Raw genomic sequence first — 16,883 nt, 5'->3', positions numbered from 1 at the left:
AGCATGGGGAGTTGAAGCATGGGGAGCTAGAGCTGGAGCTGACAAAGGGAGCTCACCTGCTCTCCCTGGATTCGAACTGCTGACCTGTCAATCAGCTGTACTGCCGGCACAAGAGTTTAACCCATTGCATCACCCAGGACAAGATTAAATGTACATATAATATGCATGGTTATACCCTTGTCCTTCATTGTAAAGGATGCAAATTAAAAATATAGCTCACTTAATAGTTTTCTTCAGTTTATTACCACTGTTTTAAACAGTTGCTTTTATAATATTGTTGAAATCAAAAGGACTGCCTGGGAGTGAAGGTGGGGGAAAGAACAGGCGGTTAACTCGTTTTTCTCCCTATGTTATATCTCCTGTGGATTAAAAAAAAATAGCACATTTGCTCATAATAATCAATGTATATTGTAACATTTTTGTGTTACATATTAATTCTGCTACACGATTGTATCACAGTTTTACACATTTATTGTAATGGATTACAACTGATTAAAATTTTAAATCCTATGAATTGCTATAGTTTCATCACTTTAATTAATCTTTATTTCATCTCCTGATAAAATGAATCTAATTCTGTGCACGGCTGTGTCTGCATTGTCTAAAGCAGAGGAACCTGCCTTTTAAACAAAACTTTCTAAATCACCGCCTTCTGATTTTTCTTTATCTCTAAATCCAGTTTCTCTGTTTTTGTCTCTAACCTTCAGATCACTGAAGCCTGCTGCATTCTGAAGTGCTGGTAGGTCTGAAATCAGGTTGCCTCAATTCTTTATGTTCTGGAGCAGAAATATATGCAGGATAGGACAGAAGGTCATAGGGCTGGCAGGGAAATCTTGAGCTAACTGTAGCAGTGGCAGGAGCAATTGCACTAACAAATCTATTTTGCTGAGAAACAGTGTGCTTCTATTTAGCCCTTATTCTTTATTTCATTTCCAGAATTATTCTTTGGTACTTTTGAAGTCTCATCTCCTTGAAGTTATAGTGATGTTTCTTGAGGCAAAGAATATTGTGTTATTCAATAATGTACTTAGGCCAACCCTGCCATACCTGTTGTCATGGTTTTTGGTTTTAAAGGCACTTGCGTCAGTGTAGTGATGTCAGCTAGGACCGTGGTTAAAAGGATCCATGCCCAGCAAACGTGAGCTAAACCAGATAGGCTAGGACAGAAAAATAAACTCACCATGTTAGAGAAAGTCACAGAGGTTTATTACAATTCAACCAAAAAGGATGCAAGTACAAACAATTCTTCAAAAGGTACAAGCAGGAATCCCCCCCCCCAAAAAAATACAAGACATCTTATACAGTTCTGACAGTTATTCAGACTTCCCGCTCCCTCCCCTGATTGGCTGAAAAAGAGGAAGCCTAGGATCTGCACCGGGATTGGTTGGGAGCTCCGTTGACATCACCACCTCCAAGTGAGGATTCCCATGGTGGGAAGAATGGCAGTCAGGGATTGGTCAGAGTGAAAAACCAATCAGCTGCACAGACATCCCCTGGGAGGGTGTAGACTGGGAGAAGACAATGGTGCAGGTATCCTGCTGAGCTTTTGACTAGCTCAAGAGTCCAGTTCCCTGTGAAACAAAAGGTGGAAGTCGAAGGCTTTCATGACCAGAATCAGTGGGTTGCTGTGAGTTTTCCAGGCTGTATGGCCATGTTCCAAAAGCATTATCTCCTGTCTCTTCACCTGCATCTGTGGCTGGTATCTTTAGATGCAAATGTAGACAGAATCTCTGAATATGCCAGCCACAGATGCAGGCGAAACACCAGGAGATAATGCTACTGGAACATGGCCATACCGCCTGAAAACCTCACAGCAACCCAAAAGGTGGAAGACTCAGAAGACAAAGGTGTTGGTCCTGAGCAATCAAGGGCTAGGCTGTCAGTAAGGAAAGTTAATGTAAGTCCCCGATTTGGCATACTCTCAGCCTCAGGTTAGGTGAGCAAACACCCTGAACTTATCTGGTGAATAAAGAGGATAACCTATCTTTGTATACACACAATGGTCTTGGTAGTTGCTTGGTTCGGGAAACGTTCCCAGGAGATTGTATAAACAGGGTTACAGCTGTCTCTAAGTTACATTTGGATACATTTTTAAAAGCAGTTTATATACACTTTTTATAAGAAATAGATACAATACACAGAAATCATCAAATTAATAGAATTCATGGGGTACAATATAATTCATGGGGTACAGCTGCTGCTATGTCTGTTCCTGACCTTCTAAAACTACAAACGTATGCACCACTGGATCCCCAGGAAAGGCTTTTAATAAAAAGGAAAAAAAAATATTTGTGGTCTCTTAGTGAACTATACATCTTTTGGGGGGGGGGGGTTGCTGAGGCTCAATAACATCAGCACCTGATGAGACAACTGATTCTGCAATTTTTGAAGGCTTTTAAAGTCTGTTCCATCAATTTGTTCATTAACAATTGGTTAATATCTGAAAGTACAATAGCAGAATTGGCAGTTAATGCTTTTTGTCTTTCTTCTGCTGATGTTCTGTGAGAAGACAGTCAGGCCCTGAAACAAAACCTGCAACCCAGTCTGGAGCAAGAATAAATCTTCCAGTCTTGATAAAAACAGTTAACAAATTCAGAGAAAGCATTTATGTTGCTTTTCAGAGTTTCAAAATGGGCAGCTTTCCTAAAACTGGATAAACAGCTTGTTTATAGATCGCTCTGGGTTCCCCTGGGGGAGAAAAGCAGTATATAAATTAAATAAATAGATTTGTTCTTTTAAGGTACATTAATTGACATAGCAACAGTGCATGTAAAATGCAATCAAATGATTTAACTGAAAACTCATTTTACCATCCTAATAACACCAGTTCATGTGAATGACGGTGATGACAATGTCAGGACTGCATTTTTTTTTCTGGTGTAGGAAAAATTCCCTATTCTTGCAACATTATTTATTCCTCTGGTACCAAATTTTCTGATAAGAAGTCAAAGGAACACACCTACTTTGTTGAGATGTACCTGGAATGTTTGGAAAGACCAAAGTCTTCTTTCCCCCTTACTAATCAGTTTCAATGTGGCTAGAAAGTATAGTTGTGGTGACATTTGAAGGCTTTACCTACACATGTATTTTTGTGTTAAGGTACCAGGGGCTTTGAAAGAAATAATTGTCCATCATTTTAATGTTAAAATGGTTAATGATACTATGGTGTTATTCCATTTTTGGTTCCTTCTCACAGCTCACAAAGACGCAACTCCTTAATCCACAAAGTGAGCTTTGCTGGAGACTGTGTGTGTGTGTGGGGGGGGGGGGGGGGCTGTATGTTGGGGGAGTTGCTAGGAACAAACCTAGGAAAAGCAATATTACAGTTGATGATTTTTGTGCTATGCTTTTATGGATTTTTTTTAAATAAAGAAAGCTACATAGAGAGAATTAGAGGAAGACCATGTGAGAATTGAGTCAATCTGGAAACACAGGGCATATGGGGAGGTTTAACACACTGACATTTAACCTCAAAATCCAACATCAGCAGCAAAATGTCCACAAGTGAACTGAAATGTAGTACATTTGGACTGAAGAACATTTTTTTAGTCAGGAAAGCCTATGGACAGGGAAATAAAAAGAAGTGTCAAGAAGCAACATTATGTGGTATGATCTGAACTAGTAAAATTAGTTTGGATGAGCACCACATCCCATATTACAAGGGTACACAAACTAAGACCCGTGGTCATCCCCCCCCCCGCCCTAAACTTTGGACTTAGGGTTGCCCTAAGTCTTAAACAATTTGAAGGCACAGAACAACAACAATCCTAATTGACGTGACTAAAGCAGGCCCACATTTCCCTTTGAAATGCTGGTAAGTTTATGTTGGTTCAAATTGTTCTTCATTTTAAATATTGTATTGTTCTTTCTTTTCTTCTTCTTTTGCACCACAAATATGTGCAGTGTGTGCATAGGAATTTGTTTATGTATTTATCAAAAGTCTGCCCTTTTGGAAAGGCATGACTTTTTGGAGATCATAACCTTTTGGGAATCCATAGCCTTTTGGAAGCATGACTCTTTTGGAGATTGACATTCACATTATTTTAAATAATCATAACCTTTTGCCCTCCTAATAGTTGGAGGGATTGGGAACTGGCCGGCCCTCTGCTTAAAAGGTGTGAGGACCCCTGCTATAGATCGATTGAACGTTACCATTGGACACCAGATAAATAAGTACAGAAATGTAGCCTAATGTTCCCCATGCTAATCAATAGTTCTTTGAACTCACAGTGTTGGCTGGTGTGTGCTTTTATTTAGAAATAAGCCCCATCAATTTTAAAGAAGCATTTCTAAGAAATGGACCTTAAGATTGCTGGTTGAATGACTTACAGACACTTCACAGCATGAATGTTCTCTTGGCAGCGATTTGGATAATTTTATTTCTACTGCTTTCATTTATTTCTCCTGCTCCTCATATACTACAGCACTGAGAACAAGTTGTTCTGATATGAAATCCAGAATTCTTTTTGAATAAAAACTGAGGCTGGCACCAAGCTACGCTTTCCAAACTGTGGACTACAAGATGCGAATGGACGCTCTCAACAAACCATTAGCCAGCATCTTATCTCACTCTCCACAAGGAAATCGTTACAAGCTCTATGAATTAATCATCTTTTCATTAGAAGCCTGGAAGGCATTTGCACGATTGAAAGCAATGCCTGTATTCTCTAGGTGCAAATGCTGAAATTGTTCTTTATTAAATTTGTTTGGGTTAGGATAAAGTAACCATTTTGCTGGAGGGGAGTAATTGAAACATTGGGCTTGGAGGTTAAACAATCTTTTCATAAGACTTCCCCCCCTCTGTCTTCATTATTCTTTCTAAATTTTGCCAGTACTGACCTTTGCTTTGGCATGGTGGAAAGCTACGGTTCTAAATATTTTCCTAGAATCTTTCCTGGATTTTCCACAAATAATAAATATTAATATTTTTAATCAAGATAACCAAGACAATTACTTTTAAGCTGCCAAAGAGAAAAAACATTAAAATCGTTAATTTAACTGTTTAAATATATTAAATAAATAAGCAAACAAGACTATTGTTTGAATAATTATCACCTATAACTGGCAAAGACTGCATGAATAATTTTGAACCCTGTTGCAGGTAATATCATGTTGATTATTCACCATTAAGTGGTTAGTGGCAAAAAAAAATTCCCTCTGTACCTTTCAATAGGATGTTTTAATAGATTTTCATACTTTGAAAAATGTAATTATAAGATTTTTCAAAACTTACATTTCTTTCTTAAATTAAGGACACTATTTTCCATTTAGTCATATGGTTTCAATACAAATTAGTGATATTTGCCCATCAAATACATTTTGTTATAGGTTCCATTTGGAAGAAATGCTTGTCAGAGTAATTGCAGCGCTGCAGTAGTTGGATGGAGTCAGTGGAATGCAGAACGAAGAGACATCAGAGACGATGGTAAAACTATATACAAGTTTTACTGAAAGCAGTAATAAAGACAAACAGACTTGAAGACAATTGACACAGGACTTGACTTCTCAGCAGACAGCACTCGACTCAACTCAGAACAGAACAGAACTGATGCAATCAGTAATGCATACACACTTGTGTCTGGACACTCCCTGACTCCAGCCACACACCAAGGTCAACACAACTTCTCAGCAATTAACTCTTTCCAGACTATAGCACACTCTGGAAGATGCAATCAGTATGCAATACAGGCAAGACACAAATTGCATTTAAACACTACCAATACACAAATCCCACATTAACAATGCTGACGGTAAGTGTCACTAAATTGTTAGGTCAGGAATCAAGCAACTATAGAATTAATTCAAGATACAGAATATCAGCTTTTCCCACTGGCAAATCACTGATAAAAGTGTGAGAAATTTGTAATATGGTAGGTAATAGCATGGACATCTTCAGCCCATCCTCTGTTCGGATATCTACAGAGATACCCGCAGGAACGCCTCAGCAAGCAAGAGTCCAAAAGTAGCAGGCTAAAAGCCAGAACCTCAATCAGTGGCTGATACCAGATGAGAAACTCCTCCCCCCTTCAGGCACACAGAAGACTGGGTGACTTGGAAGGTGCTGCACAGACTGTGCTCTGGTACCATGAGATGCAGAGCCAACCTTAAGAAATGGGGCTACAAAGTGGAGTCCACGACATGCGAGTATGGAGAAGAGCAAACCACAGAATACTTATTACAATGCAGTCTGAGCCCTGCCACATGCACAATGGAGGACCTTACAGTGACACCAGAGGCAATCCAAGTGGCCAGCTTCTGGTCAAAGGACATTTACTATAATGCCAAGTTTTAACTTTGTCTTTTTAAAAAATACATTATAACTGTATTCTCAATTTGTTTCTGACACGATAAATAAATAAATGTGTCCCTTCCCATTTCCTTCTCCCCAACCCATCTTAGTGAGTGACTGAGTAAATAAAGGAATGCAAATGTACATTCTCCCTGCTCTGGCTCCCCCATCCCATCCCACCTGAGTAGATGAGCAAGTGAGGCAACATGTTTAGCCAGACCCATCCAGTCCACTGGTTTGATTTCCTCCCAGCAACCATAGTTTGACTGTCAACACAGTACAAAATGGACATTAACACTATAAAAGTATTAAAAATGGCACAGGGTAGTGAATAATCAATTCTTCAAAGGTTAAATCCACAAATCTGGAGGGACGGCTGTAATGCAAGTATATTTAAAAATACACAGGCACAACATTTTGGCTCCATATTATTTTCAGTTGTGCCGTTGCATCATTTTATCATTACAGATTTAAAGGGAGCAATAATAATAATAAATTTTTTTCCCTCATGTTATTTTAGTTTTCTTCTGGAAAATAATGTATAAATAATTCCTCCTTTGGAAGCTAATCTCGACAGTATTTTCCTCAGGGCTTACTGGGAAAGCGTGCTATAAATAGTCAAGAGCCAAAAATTTGAGAAGAAATAAATTAAGGCAACTTTGTAGCTATCCTTAAAGGCAACTGGAAATTTACCTTTAAGTGCGATTTTATTTAACATACAATGTACAATTGAATACTCAACATTTACTTCTGAATAGAGACATATAGGAAAATGTGTGTATATGTAAAAGACACATACAAAACTATTTTAGATGGCATTAACTACAGTTCAGTTATATTAATGAGAAGAGACATTCAAAATAAATAGGCAGGGTGTAGAATTATCCCAACCAAACACTGGGAATGAAATTTTGATTATGTGATAACATAGACACAATAAATCAAATCTTTGACCCAGCAAGACAGAAAAATAAAGTCTGAATTATTTGTTGCCCTTTATGTAGCCAAGAAAATTAAAAGTTTAAACTTCAGCATTTTTTGTAATTAGGAAGTGGAGTCTGGGGAAGAGGTTGATTTAAAGGACAGCAAGGTGCACAATACTATTTTTTAAGAGCCGCAGTTTTTAAATGCACTTTTAAATGCATGTCTCATGTTACTTCCTTTAAGTAGCCCTGTGGATTTTTCTGTGATTACTTAACAAAATATTTGAGAACTATGGAAATAATCCCTCCAATACAAATGGTTCCCCTGGGATTATGATTTTATGTGTATAATCCCATAAAGTTGAAGTATATAAATATAAGCCATTTGGCACCCTCTTCTAAACATATTTCCTTGGCATTGTTCTTTTGAAATTATTAGAGCATGTTTCTAAAAGGTGTGATGTCAGTCAGTTTACATTTCAACTAGTTTAAATTGATGGCTAGCACAGACAGCATGAGAACCAGTGTAGTTTAGTGGTTTAAACACTAACAGGGTTTGAATCCTCACTTGGCTGTGGGATCCCACTGGGTGACTCTGAGCAAGCCACACTCTCGGTCTCAGAGGAAGCCAAAGGCAAACAACTTTTAAACAAATCTTGCCAAGAAAAACCCAATGATAGATTCATCTTAAGGTCCCCATAATTTGAAAATTATTTGACAACTCTCTCTTGGGGGAAAGTCTTTTTCTTCTTTAGATGAAAATGTCACTGGAGGATTCCCCTCCTGCCCCAAACAACTGCAGGGTAAGGTGTTAAGTGTTTAGTTATCACCAGAAGTTCTGTATTTCATCTAAATTGTGGATTATCCTAGACCAGGGGTATCAAACTCATTCACCGAGGGCCACATCAGTCTTATGGTTGCCTTCAAAGGACTATTAAATTTGTAGATACAGAGGGCCAACTATACTTTTTGTACATAGTGGTCAGTGCTGTTTAGTTTTTGCCCAATTTGGGGGCCTAGATGTTATTCGATGACAGCTCCCATCACATTTGATTATCTGCCGTGCAGACTAAGGATAATGAGAATAGCAATCCAATACAACTTGTGGCTTTGACAGTTTTAAAGGACTTTCCCCGTGAGGATAAAGAACATGTGAAACGAAGTTCAAAAGGATGGATAAAGAATACTGACAAAACAGGATTATAGTAGAGAAGCAGGTTTGCATGCCTGATAGTACAGGTCTGATCCTTGGGTTCACATCTAGCTTTGATCTTTAGGATTGTCATGAAGAGCTTTTGTAAGAACACTGTGTCTAACCAATGTTACAACCTCATTGGCTTTGCTGAGTCAACAGATAAAAACATCTGACGCTAATCCATATAAATGGACCCTGCATGAAAGTGTAACAGTGTATGTTTTTGTTTTGTTTTTTCTGCCCAGGGAGCCATCCATGTCATGTGCATTATTCCAGGATGCTGCCCTGATTTATCAAACTACCCCACAGCAGTCAGTGTCATATTTTGTCTGTGGATAAAATTCAGAGTTCACCAGTAATTTATATAAAAATGTGAGTATCAGAACCTTTATTCATAAACAAGTCTGCACATCTTATCTGAAGCTTTAAAAAAATCCACAAAGTTATACAAGTACATTGGAACTATTACACAAAATAATTATTTTGTATTATGAAAATATGTTATGCTTGCAGTAAAATACTATTAATGATATTTTGTGTTCTGCATGCAAATATAAAGCTCTTCCAACTGGATTAGATGTTTCTTTCTAGTAGATTCTGATGTACTCATTTGTTCTTCAACAATGCCTGCTTACAGAGGCATTTGTCTGAGGAAATGAGGTTCAATCAGATCTTTCTGTACACTTTGAGAATTTTTCAAGGTTGAATGGCTACATGGAAAAATGTAAAACAAAGCTCTGAATATTTTAAATAAAAATACTTTTGGATACAATAGTAATACTGAACATTTTTATGTTAGTAATACTAACATTTTTTCCCATGTTACTATGGATTTATTTCCTATATTTAAATACATGTGTGTGAAAAGTGATCCATATAGATTGATAGATAGATCAGATAAATCCACATATTTATCTAAATTACATGTCAATACTTTTCACAAGTATGCATTAACTTGTAGAAATATATGAAGTCTGCAAAAATTATACAACTTCTAAAAAATTTCATTCACTGACACAAGATTCCAAAAGTGTTGAAAGGTAACACACCTGATTTTTTCTATAACTCTGTTTTCTTCATAGGTTGGTGGATGGAATTCTTTATTGTGAGATCCAGTGAAAACAGGAAAATTGGGTTTTTCTTTAGGAATTGGGAAGTAGTACACAGGAAAATGGGTATGTTCTGAGTCATTATCATCTGGAGAATTCAAATATATAAGAAGCAAACTTATTATTCAGAAAAATCTCCCAAAGTAGATGGGATGACCTGCAAATTGTGTATTAACTAGCTAAAGAAGAAGTTTAACTGTACAAATTTATAGACAGTATATGAAAACATCAGAAAAGCTATCAACGTTACTGATGTTGCACATGTTATGTCAAAGTTCCTGAGAATATGATCCAAGCAGCATTAACAGAAAAAGCAGAAAAGATCTCTACTGTTATTGGCTTTTTAAACAGCTAAATTATAGAAAGTCATACAAATTAGTAGGTCACAAAAATAAAACTGGGTTCATGCAATATCTAAATTTGCAATATTCCACCCATGGAAGCAGTATACAATAGGACATAATAAACTACCCACATTTTTGTTATATTTGTAAACATTTATTTCAAAAATATTTGAATAACATCATTCTGAAGATGCTTTAGATAATGTTGTTAGAGTATTTATTAGTTTCATCTATTGCTGAATTACTGAAAAGCAATTTTATAGTACTGTACACCAAAATACTAAAAAAATTCTAGATCAATAATCTTCAAGGTGGTATGCACCTTGTTAATTTTCTATTCACATATTTTCATTTTCTTGATACTAAACCTATAAATTACCATAAAAATATGTTTTTTACCAAAATGTGAGAATGATGAGGGATCATTCGCTGTGCTTTCTGTCCTGATTTTCTTCCTGGCATCTCTGGATGCTTTCCAATTCATTAAGAATTGTCTTTCTAATTCTTTTATTTCCTTTCCATCAAGAGATTCTGAGGGTAGAATTTTGCAATATCTTAAGTCAATAAAAGGCAGGTTGCATTTTCCAGTTCTTTGCTGAGCACAGCATTGGTATTTTTTTAGAAATTCACAGAGGTGCTTTTTTTTCCTCCAGGGGCATAGCTGTTTTACTATCAGAGCTGTTACATTTGATTGTTTTCCCGATCTTAGTCTGGTATAGTATTAATATGTTTAATCTGTTTCAAAGGTTTTAACTATTTTAATACGATTAATATTTAATTCTATTTTCCAGTTTTCAATTGAATGGCATAAGTTTTTCTGTAAGCCGCTTTGAGTCTCCTTTTCTGGAGAGAAAAAGAGTGGCAATAATAATAATAATAATAATAATAATAATAATAATAATAATAATAATATGGTCTTGCTTCCACAGTACATTGAGTATACAATTAACAGTAGGCAGAAAGACAGCTTTTGGATGGTAGAGGAAAGGATGGTACAACTGCCACATGAAAAATAAAACAATGCAACTGGGACTTCAACTGGAAACTTGTCAACCTGTCCTCAACCAGCTCTTAAAACAATGTATTACATTGCAACATATGGTCCAGTGCAATGAGAACAATGCGAAGTCTGTGAATTTCAATGTAGATGCATTACACCCTAAAACCAAAAGCTCTAGGAACAATTTTAAAAGAAACCACAGAATTTTAGAATCAGATGAGCCAATAATAGGAATCTGTTTATTGTTCTGTCTTGTGACATGACATTAATATGTATTATTTATTCCAGTTGCAAATTGCTTTAAAGACAGCAATTTATTTTTAAGCGATAATTAGGTTTTTATGACAAGAGAACACTTCAACTCTCTGCTTCAGTGATGCAATCCTTGCTATAGTCATTAGTTTTGCTTTGCCTGTGCTCTAGGGAATTTAAGTGTTATTAAGGGAGAGAAAGTGACAATGCAAACACCTCAAGTACCTTGGCTTCTATTTCAGATTGATGGAGGAGTCCTGTCTGCAAAACACTGCATCCATAGATGACTATATATGAAAGTTTCAAGATTTTGCCCTAATATGAACTTGCCTACAAGCTTCACTCTTCTTAATCAGAAACAGAGATGTGAGCGCTATGTCAAAAGTGGTGGAAAAGCAGAATATTTTCCTTTTTTTTGCCTGACCATTCTGAGAGGATTTTCAATTTTCTAATTGGAAACACATAGCACATACAATGTGGAGCAGCCTCTTAAAAGATTCTACCTGGTCCCATGATTGCTCGTTTTCAATACAGTTTTATGTTAGTTTCATTTGATTTTTTATATGCTTTTATGCTTTTGCTACATTTCATATTTACAATTTTAGGTCTTATTACATTCATGTGCTAATTTTGCCTTTGTTTTGAAGACCTGGTTGTATATTTTAATCTTGAGCAAACTCCAGAGTTGTATGTAAAAGAACATAGGAACAGGATGCTGCTGCAGGTAAAGGGTGGATGGTTCTTTTATTTCTTCCTTTTTTGGCCAATCCTTCCTTTACCTTTCAATATCTTTGGAGGGTTGAGCCCCTCTGATCATTGCCCTTGGAGGGCAGAGCAATCAACAAAAACTCACATCCTAAATGCTTTCTATAGCAGGGAGGCACTGCTGCTTCTCTTGTTCCTCAATCAAATCATAGAACCTTTTGGTTTGGAGAATGGACAGCTAGCTGCCTACATTTGTAACAGTCCCCATATCGCCTGTAGAGTTCTATTCCAGGTGACTATGCAGGCTGTAACTACTAAAGGAGGCTGCAAATGACAATGAAGCATATGGGACAGACATCTAAATAAAAAATGAGCTGGTTTGTAAGGACCTATTTAATCAAGAAGATTTATGAATACAAGTAGTGAGTGACATATATACAATTGATTACATTTGTTGTTACAGAATATTAGTTTTTCTCAAATAAATACAAGTGATAAGTCTGTTGTTATCAGTAATGGTTTTCTGTAAAACCAATATATTCATATTATATGCATTCTTTATTTTAAAAAAGTAGGTATGCTGACAGTACATTACTTTACCAAGTGATTTTGACTGCAATATAACCCTGTCCCGGTACTTAGGTTTATGGCAAACAGGATTCCCACTCAGCTCTAGTTTGGATAGCTTGGTCCATACACCCAGAACAAGCTCCAGGTCCTAAAATACCAGGCAAACAAGCATAAATACTTTTATTTATTCATCCTGAATATCACAACTACATTTATTTATTCATAGTTATTCAATTAAATGAAGGTATTTACACCCTGGATTTTCTTGATATAGGGTGAGGTATAAATATTTTAATTAATAAATTAATGTATTTCCTTTTTAAAGAGCTCTACTCCTATATTACATGAACAGGATTTTGGAATTGCAAAACAGTATATATTTTACTGGAACCTTGATAAATATATAAACAAACTTTCATGAACATACTCAAAAGAATTTTGTAGATTTTTGTTGATGACTACTCAGTTGATAAATGATCCAGAACTTGTTCACAATAGTGTATGTTTATCTAAGACTGTACTAATCTCATGCTGAAATATGATTACCCTTTGGATACGCTCTAGTTGTTCATTGCCTTCCTGTCTCTAATAAAGTGCTTTCACTTTACACCCTTTCCATAAGCTATACCAGAGGGACTAGACACTTTTTGGGGGCAGTTTCTATTTGATAAATGATCATGTCATTCTATCACTTAGAGGTCTGCTACAAAATACTAAAGAGCAAATTATATTCTAGACATACTGGGGGGTGGCGGCAGTGAAAGCCTCAGATGACATCTGTAGTACTGGTTGTAGCCCTCTTCCCAATTAACGATCGTCATTTAAGAACCTGCATTTGACCAGTATGCTCCAATTTTTATTGGCTATGTCTAGCTCAAGTGCCCTAACTATAGCTGTAGACAGCAATTTATCATCATTTTGACGGTCTGTCATTATCTGTTTCAAGAAATCTATATTTTTGGTCTTGTTCCTGACTGAATTGTGAAGTGAAGGAATTCATCTTTTTGATATCTTGTTGTCATAATCAATAATGGCCAAAGGTTGAATAAATTATTGAGTCAGAGCTGTATCATCAGAACACTGAATGAACTCAAGCAGTTCTGAAATTAACAGGACTTCTACTAACACAGATAGATTAAGTTGACAGTCTTTGCAATCTGAACCTACAGGCAATGGATGGGGAAGACAACTGGCCCCACAAGTCATTATCCCTTGGTACTATTTGAGAAACTTAGGTTATATCACAGGGTGAAGCCATCCCTATGATGCCCTACCACCTAAAATCATCAAATTCAGTATGCTTTTCTCTATGCACACAGAGTCATGCAGAAAAGAATTTGCCCACTGCTCATCACCCTTATTGAGGTGGTAAGCAATAGGTGAAAGGGCCTGGCCAACATTCTCTGAATTGTCTTTTGTCTGTTGATGCTTAAATATACAATACTATTGGTCATATATACACACACACACATACATAACTAGCTTGATGACTTGTCATTCATTTCATTCTCCAACAATTTATCAAGTCATGTCAAAAACACTGTGAATCACATGGTGAAAAAATGTCGAAACTCTTTAAATCACTAAAAAGGCTTCCTATATTTATGCACATATTAATGTTACATTTCGCTTTCCAAGAAAATGCCTTCAAACAATAAGATATTTGACACATTTTCTTTTGCTACTTATCAATCACTATATCTTTTTTATTACCTTTATATGTTGAATCTGGTTGTCAACAGCTATGAGGTGGAAAATATTCTCCAGAATTGCTAGATCACTCATTTCGTCTATATTATTATTGCTGATATTTAAAACTGATAAAGACTTCTGCAAAGCAAGAAATCAAACAATTATCAGGGCAAAAAAAATCAAAGATTAGCTGTTGTATTGTGAAATTAATTAAAAACAAGGGAACTATTTCTAAGAGAAGTTTTGCATAATAATGCACTTAACTGGCTATTTCATAATAAAAGAATGTTAGTTAACTGACCTTGAAGAAAAATGACCATGAAAAAAATGAAATAAAGCATAAAGTTTCAGGGAGAAGGGGTTTACTTTGAAATACAATATGACCCCCTTTCACTTTCCCATGCTCCATAAATACCTCCCCCTCACCTCCCTGGTCAGAAGTGTTTATGGGCCTCTCTAGGTCCTCCAGTGAGAGTCTATGTCATACTTCTGACCCAAGTAAAAAAAAATATAGTGTTTGCTATTATCTGTGGTTCTTGATATGTGTGTGTGTGTGGGGGGGGGGTATGTGTCTTTACGGATGTGGGGCTTGTATGGGATCTGACAAAAATGTTCTTTACCTTTAACCCTATGGACAGAGACTGAAATTGATTAATTTTTGTAATGTAACTGGAAGTTGACCCAATCCCTTATAAGAGATATGGACACATACATATATTGTAATAACGAAATGTACTGAGATACAACATATTTCATGAAAACCTTTCATTTATATCGTACTAAATGTATGATTTTGTTTACTTGGCACAGACAGAGATTTTTGCTACGTTTGCATGATACCACAACATACTGTAGCTGACACAATAAAGTCTTACAACACACAGTTTTGGAAAGCTCTAGTATATAGAACTGAAATTGTAAAGATAATTTTGGATACCCTAATTAATGTTATATTTTGTATGCAAGGCATTAAGTAGGCTGAAAATTTTCAAACTGAAAATTCAATGGTTTGCTGTGAGTTTTTTGGGCTAAATGGCCATGATCCAGTAGTATTCTCTCCTACAGTGAGTTTTTGGGCCATACAGCTTGAAAAACTCACAGCAACCCAGTGATTCCAGCCATGAAAGTCTTCGACAACACATTGAAAATTCAATGTTTGAAAATTAAGTTATTACCAGGATGCAAAGAGTCATGCCAACTCTGTTATTTGTTCAAAGAGGATTTTGACCTGTTTTCAAAACAGAAACACACAAGAAACAAGGCAACTTGATTTTAAACTTAATGGAGAGGTAAGCAACAGCCCCACCTGGAGCTATTTCAGTTCCAACCTAAATCTTTTTCCAACCTAAAAAAAATCATCCAACGGCATTAGCCTGCAACAATATTTTACTAGTCCGCTTGCCTAAAGGCACCTGATCCTAGGTGATTTTTGAAGCTAAGCAAGGTTAGTTCTGGATGGGAGACTGCCAACAAACAAACAAACAAATAAATAAATAATATACTTTATTTATATTCCGCTGTATCTCCCCAAGGGGACACAGGGAGGATTATAGAACACACATATGGCAAGCATTCAATGCCGTTAAACAATTAACAAGGGCATACAATACACAAACAGAGGTAAAGGCATTTCCCATCTTATTTCTGGCATCTTGGGGCTGTGCTTGACTTCGGCCATGGGGGGGGGGGTGCTGTTGCTGCATCTCCATGCTGAGGAGCTTTTGTCATCCTTAGATGTCCTCTGGAAAGATGTCCTTTTATTACCTCCCCACTAAAAGCTGTACTTATTTATCTACTAGCATTTCTGCTTTCGATCTGCTAGGTGGACAGGTGAGCTGGGGCTGACGGCGGGTGCTCACTCCGACCCAGGCTCGAACTGCCGACCTTTCGATCAGCAGGATTTTCTGCAGCACAGTGGTTTAGCAGTGTTGGAGGCTATAGATCAAAGAAAGGAAATGCCAGTATACCAAGGCTATACATATTTCTGAATTTATTGTTATTTTTCTTAGCACAGACAATATGGTGCAGATTTGTTTGTAAATTAAGCCTACTTGTTTTTCTATTTTAGGAAATAAGAGCAGCAGAGTGATTATGAGAACCTTATGCAAAACAGTACACATTTGGGGAAAGTATTCGTATTGACCATTCAAGTTATATATTTTTTGAAGAGATAAATGAAAACAGCACTACTGTTCACTTCATGTCATATAAGAACAACTATTTGGGAAACAAAATTTATTTATTTATTTATTTATTACAATACTTATATCCCGCCTTTCTCACCCATAGGGGACTCAGAGTGGCTTACAATAAAACACAGTATAAAAATATTACAGGCAATTCAATCAGTTAAAAATTAAATACATTAAACATTGATAAAAAATATGCATATAAATACACAGTTGGCGCATTTTGAATCTGATAACTGACCTGTCATTGAGTTCTAAGATAGTGATAATTGATGCTGCTGTTATTAATCAAAAGCCTGGTCCCACAACCAGGTCTTAACTTTCCTACGGAAGGATAGAAGGGAGGGAGCCTGCCTGACATCATTTGGGAGGGTGTTCCATAGGCGGGGAGCCACTACTGAAAAGGCCCTGTCTCTTGTCCCCGCCAGCAGGGCCTCGCCCAAAGATCTTAAATTTCGAGGTGGGTTGTAGTGGGAGACACATTCGGACAAGTAAGCTGGTCCAGAACCGTTTAGCGCTTTATAGGCTAACGCCAGCACCTTGAATTGTGCTCAGTACTTAATCGGCAGCCAGTGGAACTGGCGTAACAGAGGAGTGGTACGCTCCCTGTACGCC

The 16,883-nt window shown here is 36.7% G+C and overlaps 1 protein-coding gene across 5 annotated transcripts in view; it reads right to left on the bottom strand.

Moving 5' to 3' along the window:
- Positions 1-1,184: 1,184 nt before the first annotated feature.
- Positions 1,185-16,883, bottom strand: part of ppp1r42 (protein phosphatase 1 regulatory subunit 42) — a 32,496-nt gene continuing 16,797 nt past the window's right edge. For 2 of the 5 annotated variants that reach the window (XM_062980313.1, XM_008108539.3), the window contains exons 5-9: positions 14,101-14,217; positions 12,418-12,535; positions 10,260-10,391; positions 9,457-9,604; positions 5,427-9,117 (exon numbers count right to left, since the gene is read on the bottom strand). In XM_062980313.1, coding sequence (XP_062836383.1) covers positions 9,039-9,117; positions 9,457-9,604; positions 10,260-10,391; positions 12,418-12,535; positions 14,101-14,217 — 594 coding nt within the window. In that variant the 3' untranslated portion in view covers positions 5,427-9,038. Of the gene's footprint in view, positions 2,689-5,426; positions 9,118-9,456; positions 9,605-10,259; positions 10,392-12,417; positions 12,536-14,100; positions 14,218-16,883 lie in introns of those variants that run through there. The other 3 variants (XM_062980314.1, XM_062980315.1, XR_010005969.1) reach the window with 3 other exon arrangements.

This window comes from Anolis carolinensis, chromosome 4 (genome assembly GCF_035594765.1).
Source record: "Anolis carolinensis isolate JA03-04 chromosome 4, rAnoCar3.1.pri, whole genome shotgun sequence".
NCBI classification, from domain to species: domain Eukaryota; kingdom Metazoa; phylum Chordata; class Lepidosauria; order Squamata; family Dactyloidae; genus Anolis; species Anolis carolinensis.
The sequence above is the reverse complement of the archived record's forward strand: the minus strand, read 5'-3'. Positions and strand labels throughout refer to the sequence as shown.